Here is a 16,557-nt window from a genome sequence, read left to right on the forward strand (position 1 = left end):
CGGGGCTCAATCCCCGGACCCCGGGATCATGACCTGAGCCGAAGGCAGATGCTTAATGACTGAGCCACCCAGGCGCCCCAACTCAAATATCTCTTGAGCATGTGTTTATATGTATCTGTGTATTATATGTATGTATGTGTAGGACAGTTTGTCTCCCAGGGGGATCCCCACAGTCACATATGTAGAAACTTTAGCTCTTTACAGTTGGCCCTGTAGTCATGGTTTTTATTATCACACTTGTTACATCGAATAAAGTGACCCAGAAACATTTAAGTAAACTTTTATGTTGTTACTTACTGAAATATCTTCTATTTTGTTCTTAATCTCCCATAGACATTTGTGTAAAATACATTTTCTTGTGTGTGGATTTGAGGTTATTTCATTGGTGGTAACTTAGGCATTGTAGGGTCAGATTTGGAGCACTGAGCTAGAATATGATTTCACTCAGACCCTGAATAAATATTTAAAGAGCATCTTAATCAGACACTGCTACAAAGTAGTAATACAGTGGTGAACAAGACATGCAAGTTCCACTCATGGAACTTAGTGGGAGAGAGGCAAATAAACACTCAAATAACCATATACATAAGCAAATATAAATGCAAATTGAGGTAAATAATGTGAAAAAAAAAGTTATTTAAGAGAAAAGCATAGAGTATGATTCTAAGTCAGAGAGACTTTGTTATATATTCAAATAATGATTAATGTTTAGCACCCTGAAATATTTTCATTTCTCTAGAGCAGTGGTTCTGAAACTTTAGCAGTGCATCATACTGACAAGAAGTGTTTGTTAAAACACGGGTTTCTGGGCCCCAAGTTCAGCATTTGTCATTTACTAGGTCTGAGTGGGCATGAAGATTTGCATTTCTAATAAATTCCTAGATGATTGTGATTCTGCTTAGTTCCTTCTCCTTGGAAACTCTGATTTAATTATGTGGAGATAAGGACTAATATACCAAGGGTGATTCTGACATGTAGCCAGGTTTGTAAGCTACTTAGTGCAGAATTTGAACATGTATATACATAATAGTTTCTTAGTGGGACAGAAAGTACCTAATCCTGCACAGTGGTAAGAAGGCATGGGTAAGGTAGGGGAAAGGCTGGAATAGAAGGCTTCAGTGAACGTACGGTTCCTTAAAGATTTATCTGTCCATACCATAAGCTGATAGAGAAGGGAGTAGGTCAGACGGAAGAAATGGTACACAACAAGTAGGATAGATTTTGTTTCATAAATAATCCTACGTAGTAAATCATTTACATTTCTGAAATGTAGTCATTCTGATATTGAGTGCCTCTGATGTCAGCCACAGAGGGATAATTTATTTTTAGTTTAAATAAATATAAAGTAAGGATCATCTATGCCATATTCAAATAATTTTTATTTATTATTAATATGTTCTATTTAATAGGATGAGAAGAAGAAACCGAAAGACTAGGAGATATGGAGTTTTGGACACTAACATAGAAAACATGGAGTTGACACCTTTAGAACAAGATGATGAGGATGATGATAACACTTTGTTTGATGCCAATCATCCTCGAAGGTAAGTAAAGTGTTGGGCAGTTTCATTCCATGAATTAGGGAGGCAAGTCCTTGATAAGTAAATAAAGTAGAAAAAATACAGTATTTCATTTAGCAGTTTTTATCCTAACAGATTTTATTTGGTTCTATTTAATGAAGTTTTTGTGCTACCCAACCAATAGCTCACATGCATATTGCTTTGCTAAAATAGGTATAAATAATAGAATACCATTCCAAAAAGAAATCTGTATTATAGTTCTCCTTGCAGAGCTTTGTCCTTTTAACTGCTACATACTGACAAGTAATATGTAGTAAGTTTTTATGTGTGTGTGAGAGAGAGAAATATTAGTAAAAAATTGATTTTCTTTTTGCATTCTGAAGATATTTTGATTTTAGTCTGTGCTCCTCTATTTATAAATCATGCTTTCACTCAAAATTGTGGGACTGATGGTCTGCTAGTATAGCTGTGTTATCTATTCTCAGATCTGTTCTTGCTGAGTGTTAAGACCGTTCCTAAGAGATTTGTATAAGCAGAATTACATGGTTATAGATTTAGTTTCAAAGCAAATGGGATAAGGAAAGGAGGTAATAAAGATTCCACTTAGTAGGGAAAGACATGTTGAAACAGAGGGGAGACTATTTGGCTAAAGGAAAACTAGAGTCCACAATCAGGTGCAACAAATACCATGAGTACAGAAATCTTGGCTTTTTATACATGCAAGGTTGGGAGGATCAGCTCTGGCAGAACATAGGGATCTGCAAGGTTTTTTGTTTGTTGGTTGGTTGGTTGGTTTTTGAGGGAAATATGTAGAGTTTTACAATCTGTTAAAGAGTTTGGTATTACACTGATGTTATTGGAGAACCATTTGTGTTGTTTGTGTGGAGAGTATCTAATGAGATAATCAGATTTGTGTTGTGGAATAATACTTCTTGTATTAGTGGGAAAGTTGGCGTAGAAGAGATGAAGGACGAGAGGGACAGACCAGGGAATGTAGGAGGCACATAAAGAAGGGAATGATTTCCATGAGATTAAATTACCTGTAGTTATCTTTTATTTTGCAGCCTGCCTCATCACAGACCTTTCTCCAATACTTACCCTCTCTTTTTTTTTTAAAGTAGTTCCTCACATTCACTTTTCATGAATTATGTGTTCTATTAGGGAGCTAGACATTAATCAGAGTTACTTAATAAACAAAATAAGCATAGGGTGATATGTAACTTGTAGTGGGGACATAGAACAAATAACCAAAAACTAATGGTCCATAAACACCTCTTGGACATGATATGTTAATTGAGACCTTAAATGAGTAGAAATTAGCAAAATTAAAAGTGGATATAGGGGTGGGGGTTGGAGAGAGAACAGCAGGTAACAAAGTACCAGAAGCAAAAGAGAGTGTAGAGTATTCATGGAACTAAAAGAAGTTAAATAGATGCTATATTAATATCTGTGAGAATAAATGAATGAGGGAATGAATAATTTTTGAGCTTTGAATGCAAAAATAAGAGTGATGGGTAAGGCAGGACAGAGAATCAAAAGGCAGATCATGATCCATGGCAGTCAGTGAGAAGTCACTCAACAGATTATGAAAAGCCACTTGGAAAATTTTAAGACAAGGAAACATAATCAAAGTTGTGTTTTGAAGATTACATAGATTGGAGTAAAGCAAGATAAGGAGTAAGGTAACCAGGAAGACCAGTTAGATGGTACAAGTACATGGGGTGGCCAACACCAGAGTGATAGCAAGAGAAATAGAAAGGAGTAAATTATTAAAGAGACTTTGAAAAATATTATGAACAAAATTTAGTAATTTTGTTTGGAGGGTAAAGGAGAGAGAAATGGTTACAATAATGGAGAAGCATGTTTCGGGGGTAATGATAATTATCAATGATATCAGTGATAATGGCATCATCTTCAGATTTTTAGTAGTATGACCCCATATATTTAAAAAAAAAAAGACTTAGAACTTTAATATAGATATGTTTAAAGTAAGAACAGCAAATAAACAGTGCTTACCTATTCATTCATTCATTCATTTATTCACTCATCCAAGAAATGAATGATGGAGCAGCTATTTATATAGCAACTGTTGAATGTCTGGCATTGATCTGGCCACTTGGGATACACTACAGCCACAAAACAGAAAAGAAAAAGAAAAACATCCTGACTTTGTGAAGCTTAACTTCTAGTTGTGAAAAGGTGAGATTGGGAGGTTGACAGTTTTCATTTTCACTTGTCCTTCTATATCCTCCTATGTTGATTTTTTTTCTCAAAGATCACATATTTGTACATTACTTTAGAAAAAATTTGCCTTTTGTTTGGGAATAATTTCAGAGCTTCAGAATAGTTATAAGAATAAAAATAGTACAGAGAATATCCTATTATTCTTAAATCTAGATTTACTGACATTTTACTTCATTTGTTCTCTTGTGTGCTTTTTTCCTATCTTATAGATACAGAAGAATGCATATTCCTCATTTTATATTTACCTAATGTTCTCATGTTTCCTTATAATTAGATTCAAGTTATGAATTCTTACCTGAAATACCGTATAGATCATGACATGTCTTTCTCAGGGTATCCTATCTGGAGACACACAGTGCCCTTCTTTCTTAGCAGTAGTAATTTTGATGCACCTGCTTAAGGTTTTGCCCCGTTTCTTTAGTATGTTACTATTTTTTCCCCATTGCAACTAATAAGACATTTTAAAATCATGAAAATATTCTGCTTTTATCAAAATTTTCCCCTAAGTTTAGCAGTCATTAGTCTTGATTCTTGCCTGATCTAATCTTCACTGTGATAGTTGCAAAATAATAATTTTCCAGCTTCAACATTTCCTCCATATTTACCAATCAGCATTGATATTGTAGTATAAGCAAGAGCTCCCCCTCATTCCTTCTGTATTCATTTATCTAACTATTGACAGTATGGAGTCATGATTTTTCTTCTTTTTCATTGCTGTCCTTGCCAGAGAGAGGCTCTTCAAGCTGGCTTCTGTGCCCTTGTTACTTGCTTCCATTTTTTTTTTTAAAGATTTTATTTATTTATTTGAGAGAGAGAGAATGAGAGATAGAGAGCACGAGAGGGAAGAGGGTCAGAGGGAGAAGCAGACTCCCTGCTGAGCAGGGAGTCCGATGCGGGACTCGATCCCGGGACTCCAGGATCATGACCTGAGCCGAAGGCAGTCACTTAACCAACTGAGCCACCCAGGTGCCCAACTTCCATTTTTTTTTTTTTTTTTTTAAAGCAGTTCCTCACATTCTGGCCTAGCAAGATGTTCCAGGCTCATTTTTACCTACCCTGCCCTAGTGATGGAATTAGCCATTTCTCCAAAGAGCCTTGGTTTCTTTGAGTGGGCACTAAGTGAGCTCTTTGTTACTAAAGTGTGTCCTTACTTCTTGGCCCCTTCAGCAGACAGGTCTATGAAATGTATGTATACGTGCACACACACACGCATGCCCATATACATGCATATTCACATATATATGCATACTTTACATAGTATTTCTTCAGACCTCCCATTCTACCTTGCTGGTCTATTGCCACTGTGTTCTTTCTTGCCTTCTTCCTTTTCCATAGTTGCATTCTCTTTGTTCCGTCATGAGAATGACTTCCAACAATCTTCTGGATCCCAACATCAGCATTTACTTATTTACTCAATTCTGTAATAAAACTAATACAGTTTCAGAATCGCTTTGCCTATGGCACTAAAATAAACAAGCCTTCTAGGAAGGTTTAGGATTTGTTAGTTTTCTCCTCACAACACCATCTTGCCCAAGACTGAGATTATATTATTAGATATGTAAGTGATTCGGCCTTGATTCCTCCTCCCTCTTCAGTGTGTTTATCATAATTATTTGAAATGTAATTGAAGTCATTGGAACTTGCTTTCTGTTTTAGATTTTTTCCTCCCCTTCCCATTGTCATTATCATTTTTAATATGAAATATACTAACATGCTTCCAAAATTAAAAACTATACACATTTTTTTTGAATATTATCCACACACATACACTCAAAGAAGTATCATTCTCTCTTGTATTCTTTCCTCTTCATTCTCACCACCTCACCCCTTGTAGGTAATCACTTTCATTATTTATCTGGTTTATCTTCCCTGTGGATCTTTGGATAAAAGTTGGCAGAAATATGTATTTCTTAACAATTTTCTTTCTTATACAAGAGGTAACATACAATATATGTTCTTTTATATTTTTTTGTTGCACTTTGTAATATCTCCTGTAAGTCATGCTGTATAAGTTCATAGAGATATTTTTCATTTTTAACAGCTGCATAGTATCCCATGGTGTGTAGGTACCTTCGTTTATTCAGTCCATTGCCTACACTTTGACATGTAGGTAGTTTTCAAATTATACTTCAATGAATAACCTTGTGCATATGTATTTTTGTATTGTTGCAGGTGCATTTTCAGGGTAAATTTCTAGAACTGGGATTATAGGTCAAAAGGTGTGAATCAGTTTCAACCATGAAATTGAGAGGTGACTATGAGGCATCCCAGTAGACCTAGCAAATTGCATGGATTCATTTTTTTTCATTAAAAACAGTGATAAACTGCCTGCCATTTGTCCCCAAATACTCTACTAAGCTATGGGGATGTGGTGGTGAACAAAATTGGGCGAAATGCCCATCCCCATTTTAGTTAACAATCTAGTATATATACATAGGCCAGAAATACAGAACAAAGACATTTTGGCAAGAGTTGGGATTCCCCTTTACTGGTTTTTGACCTTGCCAAAATCAGGGGTAATGTTCTTCTCTAGGGCAGACCTACTTTTGTCTCTTTTAAAATGAAGGAATAAGATGGATATTTCAGTACACTGAGAAGCAAACAGTTTTTCTGTGTTCTTTTTATTCTTCACCCAGTATTAAACATCATTTAAATAACACCTACACTGATTCTAGACCTCTGCTTTGATTTTTTTCATAGTCTGCATTTGCAGACCCGTTTTTGTGACTCTTACTTAGGGGGAGGTATATACATTTCTTTTCTGTGACAGTCTTATTGTAGAAAACAGTCATTTTCTGCTACTGACAACAGTTTCATAGAGGTGTGTTTACATTTCTTTTACCATCTGAAGCTTAGAGATTATTGTCTGTGTTAAGATATACAGTCTGAACTCTGCTGCTTCATTTGAAGCTGATTCATTGGGCAAGACTCTCTCTGATCTTCTAATGTTAGTATTAGAGATTAAACATGCATTATGCCATCAATTTAGTCAACATTTCAAATTTATCCTGTGGGAAAGATACATATAGATCTTATTGTGACTGATTTACGTAACATTATCAGGGTTAATGCCATTTGTTTCTCCCATCAATAAAGGGGGAAAATCAATACTTTTATATGGAGAGTGTATTATAAGGTATTTTTAGGCCCTGAAAGAGGACTTCCACCTAAGATTTCCCAGCAGTCCTACCATATAAATGGTAGGAAAAAAACCAAGGGAATGGATGAAGATATTGGTAGATGTCTTTAGAAGGATAAGATCAGGGGTCTTATCACTGAGCCCAGGGAAGAGCCTGGACATAGTGGGGTAACAGAACTACACTAGGAGCAATTATAATAGTCACTTGTTAGTAAGTATCTACTTGAGTGCAGAATATACAGATGCTGTGCTAGGCTCCTTACGTATATTATGGAATCATTTAGACAGTCGTGTAAAGTGGTTCCTTTTGGTCTTATTTTAAAGATAAGAAATCTGAGCCTCAGAGAGTTGAAGTAATTTGGGCTTCTCTTCCTGCTGTAATTTAATTCCATTTTTTTAAATATTTGATTTATACCTTTATAAAGAGAGTAATTGTAAATTCTCTTCATTCTGTCTTCTATATCAGCTCTTGCTATTACTCTTTATTTTGCAAATGAGGACCCTAAAAGTGAAGAATGTAAATATTATGATATACCTACCTTGCCAACTGCAGTGCAGAATCATACTAGTTTATAGTATAATTGCTGGTAATTCTTGTGGGATTAGCTCTTACTGATGCTGCCTTCATTGTTTAAGTGCTTTCTAAAATTAGTTCCTCTTTATTTTCCAGATTTTATCCACAGAATAACAGGAAGCAAGTTATTTCCAGAGAGGCAAATGAATTTCCTTGCTTATAATTTTATCACAGCATAAAACCATCCTTTTGTAGTCAGCTCTTTCTGAGAGGAATGTTTTTATTGTTGTTTTTAATACATCAGAATTTTAATGATTGTTGTTGGTAGTTAGGATTTGGGGTAATTATTTTCACTGTTTCTTTGTATTAGAGGGAACCATATGAACCTGCCAATATATGGTTTTATCTAAATTTCAAGGAAATGTATTATTTCATGTAATAGTATGCCACAGATAGGACCGACTCCAAACAGTGCGTCAAGGCTCTGTCTCCTTTTCTTTGGGATTCCCTTGGTTCTGCACACCATGTGTTGTCTTCTATTTTAGGCTGATAATAGGATGATGCCAGCAGTTCCTATAATCATACCTAGAATGGTAACTTTCAGTGGAAGATAGGGACTTGCTCTCTTGTGTACCTTCCTTAGGAATGAGAAAAATTTCCCCAGAAACTTTAAACAGAGCTGGGCTTTTTTGTTTGTTTGTTTTTGCTTTCCATATCATTGGTCATGTGGCCATTTCTAAATTAAACCCTGGGAAGAAAAATGGAAGTACCATGATTAGCTCAGAATTATCATTTGTGTTTGAATAAATACTGAGAAGTTAACCACCATTACCACTATATCTAGTATTTTAAGCACTGAGGTTAATGCAATCAAATTGGGAAAATGTACAAATGTGAAAAAAAATAACTTGAGCAATTTGGTTAATAAAATTTCTCTTAAATTTGCTATTGACATCCTAATTTTGTATTTTAGGGGTAATTTCTTATGTTTGGTTACTGAAACATTTTGCACAAAGATTTTATAAAACAAAAAGACAAACGTCAACTCTAACTTTTTTTGGGTGTTTCAGCCCTCTTCGATAGAAAAACTGATGAGGAATTAGATAGCATATACTGACTAAAAACTACCTTAATTTTCTCAAAGAAAAATATTGGAAACAAATACTCATAACCAGTCCCTAAAACAGTTTAAAACAGTGCTTTATGACACAAAACCACAAATGGGAACAATACTCTTGCTATTCTGTTTGATTTCTACTGAACCGTAAAATTATTAGTATTTTATGATGATGTACACTTTAAGACATTTTAACAGTCTTGCTAGCAGCTTCTAAAAGCTGACACTTACAGCATCACTTCAAGGCTATTGTAGTAATTTTTGTCAAGAATGTAATTTTTAAAACCTAAACTTGCTTTTTAGCTACTTTTGTTCTGCTTCATTAAATTTAATATTGTATGTCTTCATTACATTTGTGCTCAATGTTACTTGACCACAGAATATTTTCTGGTTATTAACATCAGCATATCAGAATTAGAAAGCAGATTTGATATAAATATTTAACCAGAAACACTCATTAAAAAGATCTTATTCAAACAGTTTCCAATTTGAAAATAGTTCTAATTTCTAAAACACTACTTTCAATGTGAAACTTAACAATATTATCAGAATAAACACTAAGGTTATTCAAAATAAATAGAATGTAGGAATGTGTCAATTACTAATGTTTATGTTAGATAAAAATTGGTATTTTAGGATGTGTAGTGGTGTGTTACTAGTAGGATCATCTGTACTTTTTTGCTTGAAGTGTATTATCCTGTATTTGTCATTACTGGAATGATAGAAGTAATAAGTAATAAAAGGTAGTGAAGAACCTTCATGTTGTTCTTTTTTTGGTATGTTTTACTTTTCTGTGGCCTTAGAAGAAAATTTGCCTTCCTCCATTAATAATTAGACATCACACACAATATGCTTATTAGTTAAGAACATGAATCATGGGGTGCCTGGGTGGCTCAGTCATTAAGCGTCTGCCTTCAGCTCAGGTCATGATCCCAGGGTCCTGGGATCGAGCCCCACATTGAGCTTCCTGCTCCACGGGAAGCCTGCTTCTCCCTCTCCCACTCCCCCTGCTTGTGTTCCCTCTCTCACTGTGTCTCTCTCTGTCAAATAAATAAATAAAATCTTTAAAAAAAAAAACATGAATCATTTGTGTATTATTTTAACAAATGTTGTGTAACCTCAAATTTTATTTGCTAATGCTATTTTCTCATCTCATTGCACGATCTAGAGTTGTCCTGTCTAATTTGATAGCTACTAGCCACATGTGGCTCTTGGGCGTTTGAAATGTGACTAGTGTGACTGAGGAACTGAAGTTTTAATTGTATTGAATTTTACTATAAATTGCCAGATGTGGCTAGTGGCTGTTATATTGGACAGAAAAGACCTGGAGCAAAAGTGTTTGACTGATCTAGTTTAAATTAATTCTATTAAATGAAAACTTATAAAACAATTAAATCACAAATTTCTGTTTATATAGCAGTTGATCCATTTAATGAAATGTTTACTGCTTTTGTTCAGGATTCATATTCTGTGATTGTTTGGATTGCAGTTTCTCTAAGGTGAGATAGATGGATATGGGAGGCAAAGCATAACTACCCATGAGGTTGATATGTGTGAATAGGGTTAAAGACAATACAGGGATAAACATCTCAAGTTTATGGACAGAAAAGTTATAAACACAATTATGCCATTAAACTTTCCCAGTGTTCTCATTATAATATTCTTTAAAATCCACAGATACTCTATCCATTCTTTAAAATCCTTAGATACTGTATCTTTAAAAGAACTTGGGAGAGGGGGAAAAAAGCCATAACTCCAGGAATCTATTTGCAAATTTATTTAAGTGAATAAAGAGTATCAATACTCTTGACTCCACTAGTACAGTTTTGTTTTGTTTCCAAACCTGATGTGATTTGTAGCTGTTTTGATAAAGATCTTCTGAGTAAGCTTTTAAGTTATCCTTTAAAATAGTGTATTTTCTTTTAATCAGTGTATCATTGTATAATATGAAGAGGCAGAACATTCATGAGTTTTGAAAAGTACTCAAACTGAGGTTTCCATAAAATTTATTAATAACTTCACATTCACCTTACCTCACAGAAAAGCATGGTGATTTTTTTTTTATTGTATTAAGAATACTTAATATGAGATCTATCTTCTTAAATTTTTAGATGTACAATATAATATTAACCATAAGTGCAATGCTGTCGGACAAATCTCTAGAACTTACTCATCTTGCATAACTCAAACTTTATGCCCATTGAATAGCAACTCCCCATTTCACTCTCCTCTCAAACCTCAGCAACCACCAATTTACTCTCTGCTTCTCTAAGATTGACTATTTTTTACTACTTTTTTACTTTTGTCTATTTTAATGAAGAACATAGAATGACAGAAGTTTTTTTCTGAATTTAGGAGTTTTTCTCATGTCATAAGAAGTCTGTAGTAATTGGCTCCTGGTATTGATTCAATGGCTATTTGATCATAGGGTCTACGTTTATGCAGTTTTCTCCAACCTTCCCTCATGCTTGTCTTGTCTTGCTTATATGGCTGCTGTAATTTCAGCCATTGCATCTGTGTTTCAGGCAACAAGAGCCTGGAAGGCAAGAACTCACCTCACATCAGTCTCTATCAGGACATCAAAATTTCTCAGAACTACCCTCTTCTTCCCAACAGTCTTTTACCCACCTCGCTTAGCAGAAACACAAACAAACAAAAAGTCAATATTTTATTAGCAAACAAAAAGGAGATAATAAGTGTTGAATAGACAGTTTATAATATGTCACCCTGACTATTCAGAATGTTTTCTGAAGGTTAAATTTGGCAGCTGGTAAGAGAGAAATATTTGGGTTTGGAGGTCACTGAATAAAGGTATGAGTTCTAAGGAATTACTGTTCATGAGTAGCAGTTTTACAGAGCAGTAAGATAGGAATTTAACATAAACAGATTAGCTTTTATTTTTTTTTAGCACGGTGGGAATTCTGTAAATGGTGGAACAATAGAGCATTTGACATCTGGTCTAATCTTTAGACTTCAGCGACGAAATCGTCATGACTGAGAAGTATTGTGGTAAAATAAGGAGCAGCAGAATATGATTATGTAGACTCAAGCACTTCTTGAGCTTCTGGCATTGATAACAATCTCCTTACTTCAGTCTCCCAAATCTTGGCTCTTCTTCCTTACCAAGTCACCTGACAAATTGTGTGACTGGACTGCATCTCTAAATGCTTTTTCAGCTTGGACTCTAATGATTTCTGTTTTCATCCTGAAGATTTCCATAAAAAGACATGCTTAATCTCTTAGAAACTGTTTTATCCCATTCTTATGAAGAAGAAGGACTTATCCAGTAAATAATTGATCAGGATGATACTAGAATTCAGACTTCCTTTCTAGGCCAAGGTTTTTTGTCCTCTAAGTGATTTCCATGCTGTATTTGTGGCTCTATAATAAGAGCAGGGAATTATGTTTATTGTTTTTCTTCTTTTTTCTTTTTTGTCATCACCATCTTCCCCAGTATCAAGCAGTTTTCCTGGCAAATCATAGCTCAGTATATGTTTGGTGATTGAATGAATGTCATTTTTTTTAAAAAATGTACTTAAATGTTAAACTTAGTAGCACACACAGCCCAATATGTTGCATACCCTATTTTAAATAAATCAAGACGTTAAGTATTGTGGTTACCTATGCCTGTCTTCACATGAGACTGTATTTGAAATAGATTTGTCTGTACTTGTTCTCCATGTCAATACCATAGAATGTGGTTGAGCAAGGATGTGATGTTCTTAGAGTTTTTTAGATCTTAAATTCTAAATGGTGAAAAACTTGAACTTCTTAATTTCAGTAGATATTTACAGCTTAAAAATTGTCAATTCAAAATTTAAACATAATACATCTTTCCCTTACTCCCTTCACTCTAAGGTGATATAAGTTCTGTGGAGATTTGTACCATTTAATCTAAGACATTATTAATTTTAAGCTGTTACACTAAGAAAGAAAAAATAGTCAATTATGAAATAATATGATATTTCATGTAATGCAGGAACTGTACATATCAGCTTCTCAATACCTTTACATTCTGCATTGCTTCTAAAGAATTTGGCAGTTGCTTCTGCCTTCACTGCATTTCTTGGTTTGTAATAGTTTCTCAGAATGGAAATTAGCAGAGTTTTGTCTACCTGGGACATTGGGACCTCTTCTCATTTTTAAAGACATGGTTGTTTCTTGGAAAAATATGGAATTCACACCATTGTTCTGGTAATAAACTATACCCTACTACTTTCTTTTCTTTGTACATATACAGTAACTTTTGCTTCAGTGATGATTCATGATATTATCTTTTTTTAGTATATGTGCTGCCGAAGTGAGCACCATGATATTATCTTTTTAAAGGCATTCCAAACATTAAACTCATTCCTTGTAATACCAACAACACATATAATTCTGTTGAAGTGATAACAGTACCAAGAGCTTGATCAACTTTGTGCACATATAGGCAGTGACAACTATGTAGTAACTACCGCCTGTCTGATGGCAATTCTAAGATGCCTGCCATCAATTGGAAGATGCATCTCAAGGTCAGTGATGTTAATATATGAAAATATATTTTAGAAACTATGAAATATAGTCTATCCATACGAGAAGGTAGCCTTACTCTATTGCTTGGTTTTGGGGCTTGAGCCTCTGGTCCTGCCACTTCTGCCAAAAGAGGCTCTTGTTAACAAGTCCACATGGATTATGCTATGTACTCCTGGCTCTGTCTCCCAGCTTCTTTGAGTCTCCAGTCTGCCTTATACAATTTTGCCTCTCCTGGTACTGGTAACCCTTGGTTATTTTCCTCATACTATGCTAAGGCTCCACATTTTTCAAATTGCTGTGAGAACTCTGAGAAACTGAGTTTGGGGTAGAAAATAGGAGAGTTCACTGAAGAGGTGATATTTGAGTTGTAGTTACTTTTAAAACTAGTAAGTTATTCAAATAAGAGCCTTATGATAAAGGAAAGTTGTATGTGAAGTTAAAGCATGCATCAAGGGATGCCCCGTATGAGAGTGTGTGCATGTGGTATGTTGTGAGCCTCTTTAGAACACAGGCTATGTCCTAGGGTCATGGAAAATCAGTCAGATTTGGGGCCAGATCTAGAAGGCCATGTTAAAAATATATATATTAAAGATATAAATTTTACCATTTGTGAAAATGGTCATAAACATCAACTGCTTTGGAGTGGAGTGATTCCATAAGATATATGTTCTAGTAAAAGGAACCAGTGAGCCTATGAAAAAATTAGAGTTGGGAAGAAACTAAGGTCTAATATTTTGAAGTTGTTTCAGTTGTTCACTTGAGAGGCATCAAAACAGAAGAAAAAGCTAGTTTAGGAGGGGAAGAAAATGAAAAACTCTGACAAGACAGTAGTACTCAATAGAATGCAGAGAGGACCTCGGTATCCACCCCTCCCCCAGTGGAATGGTGACTAGGTAGGTTGCATTACCACTGTTTGAGTTAAGAGGGTTCAGAGGAAGACCAGGTTTAAGGCTAGAAGATGATGGGTTTGATTCTTGATAGGTTAAAATTGTTTCGTATGGGGCATGTAGAGAAATAACATCTTCAGTGTTGGTGATCTGTACTTTAGTCATGCCAAAGAAATTAGGGAATGGTGGTTCTGCATAGCACATTATAAGTGTTAGGCAGGATGAAACATCTGGAATGGAATTCTGAGGAAATCCCAACTCAAGGAATGCAGTATTCTAAGTAGGAAAGCAGGTTGTACGGTCTGGAAAATAAAAAGAGGTTCAATAAAATGTTTGGTATATGAAAAATAATAGACAGGTATACATGTTCACCTGTTTTGGGGTTGATTATGAATCTTAAAATGCATTCCTGAAACTGTACATTAAGAGATTGTTCATGTACTAGGTACTTCTTGATTCCAAAACATCTTATAAATATTGTTAAATGTTGCCTAGGTTCTCAAAAGTGGTCTGAGTTCAAAAGTCTATTTAATGCTACAGTTGGGAATTAGGTACCTATCATTTTATGTTCTTACTCTGCTAAATGGAACTGCAAGTTTTATTAATCTAATTTTTTTCATAGTCCACAAATTCATTATCGAAACGATCAAGAGTTTCAGTCATGCAAAGGACAAGAGTTGTGTAAAATGAGGACTAAGTTACATTGTTTTTTAATAACCTTCAATATTTTTGTTAAAAAACTTAAATTTATCCTCAAATTAAAATATATTAGACTTTCATTAGCTTTAGATTATTTACTAAAGATTCAGATAAAACAATAAATTAGAAGAGAGTATTATTCATATCTCCAATGAAGTTCTAAATGTTAATGGTGATTATAAAGAAAGATTTATTTAGTTAGTAAGATTTGCACAACTTTGGCTGTTCTTTTACTCTAAATACTTTTTGTTGTAATGGTTCTTACTAGCAGAAGTTTCTTGGAACCTATGGTTTAGATTAACAGTACAGCCTGATGTATAATTAGAATTAAGGTCAATAAAGATGTATGTGATAAAAATATAACCTCATATTACCATAAACTCGTAAGTAAAGTAAGAAAATAGGCAAACCTATGGAAAACCTCTTTATGGATACATTTTGAAACTGTATTACAAATATTAAAAATATTTTTGTGGGGGGGCACCAGGATGGCTTAGTCAGTTAAGCGTCGGACTCTTGGTTTTGGCTGAAGTTGTGATCTCCTGGTCGTGAGATGGAGCCCCTGCTCTCAGTTCAGAGTCTTCTTGGGATTCTTTCTCCCTCTCCCTCTGCCCCTCCCACTGGTGTGTGTGCAGGTACACGTGTGCTTCCTCTCTCTCTCAAATAAATAAATTAAAAAAAAAAACACATTTTTTTTGTTTGTTTCAGAGTATACTTTAGGCCCACAGCTTTCATTAAATCCTCATTTCTGAGGGTTTAGAAATAGAATCAGTTAAGAATTGTATTTACAGAAACTATAGAAACAAATAATTATATTGTTTACTTAAGTCAATTAAGAATATTATATGAGGGTATCACTTTAGTATGACTGAAATAATTTTTAATTACCCACACAAATCTCTTTGAAAATGTTAGAATCATATTTCGAAAGATAGAATCTGATATAATTAATATAAGCAAAATAATCATGTGTTTTATCGGTGCCATTCATTATAATTCCCTCAAATACTGTCATTACCTTCCTGCCACTCCAAACCTTCGGGAATATTTTAAAATGTTTAAATTTGTTCCAGGATGACTATTTCAAGTTTTGTTTTATTTTTTTTTCTTGCAGATAAGAATGTGCCTTTTGATGAGAGGACTTCATCTTTCTACAATGAAGAGCAGAATTTCTATGTTTAAGGAATAAGAAGCCACTTTATCACTGGGGGCGGGGGGGTATTTAAGTTACATATATTATGACAAACTTTAATTTGTTGTTGCAGTAAATACTGTATCATTTTGTTATGTCTTTGTATGTATAGAAGTGCTCTTAATGGGCTCAGAGTTGTTGGCAGTGAACTGCACTATAATAGAAATCTGTGTGAAAATTACTCTAATTACTTTAGAGCAGGGTGTTCTCTGATCAGTTACTGTTTCTTGCTTACCATATTGTAAACAATTTTATATATTAATCAGTTAATGTTGTTTTGTTTGGGTTCTTTTTTTTTTTTTTGGAGGGTTGCCCATTGGTTGTTTTTCTTTTTCCCCATTAATTGTTTTTTGCTGAAACTGTAATCCCAGCAGCAAACTGGTGTGTAAAAATAATTTAAGATTTCTTTACAGAGATGTATTCCCCATTTTTGTGGGAAAAAGAAGCCAACTTTATTACTTTGCATTTGGTTTTTTTAGATATTAATAAATGAGTTCTGTGCAAAAAAATAAATATGATTTAAAAATGACTTTTAAAGTGGTACAGACAGAATATGTTTACAAAATAAATCCAAAGAGTATAAAATTATATATTAACAAAAGTATTTTAATGGTTTCTAGAAAAATTTTTCAAAAAAAGGTTATTGTATTTAGCAACTTGTTAAGATACCTACTTTGATTAGATATTTTAGGAAATGGTGAATTTCAAAGCCATTTTATTTATTTGCAGT

The 16,557-nt window shown here is 34.3% G+C and overlaps 1 protein-coding gene across 4 annotated transcripts in view; it reads left to right on the top strand.

Annotated features, from left to right (window-relative positions):
• The window catches only part of FAM174A (family with sequence similarity 174 member A), a 34,442-nt gene extending 18,086 nt beyond the window's left edge, over window positions 1–16,356 (top strand). The window contains exons 2-4 of one of the 4 annotated variants that reach the window (XR_004820105.1): window positions 1,410–1,544; window positions 3,574–3,719; window positions 7,574–9,483. Coding sequence is in view for 3 of the 4 variants with exons in the window: in XM_027606919.2 (XP_027462720.1) it covers window positions 1,410–1,544; window positions 7,574–7,640 (202 nt within the window). In the remaining variant the exon portion in view is untranslated. Of the gene's footprint in view, window positions 1–1,409; window positions 1,549–3,573; window positions 3,720–7,573; window positions 9,484–15,749 lie in introns of those variants that run through there. The other 3 variants (XM_027606920.2, XM_027606919.2, XM_027606921.2) reach the window with 3 other exon arrangements.
• The last annotated feature ends 201 nt before the right edge of the window (window positions 16,357–16,557 follow it).

The sequence above is a fragment of the Zalophus californianus genome, chromosome 5 (assembly GCF_009762305.2).
Source record: "Zalophus californianus isolate mZalCal1 chromosome 5, mZalCal1.pri.v2, whole genome shotgun sequence".
Classification (NCBI taxonomy): Eukaryota; Metazoa; Chordata; class Mammalia; order Carnivora; family Otariidae; genus Zalophus; species Zalophus californianus.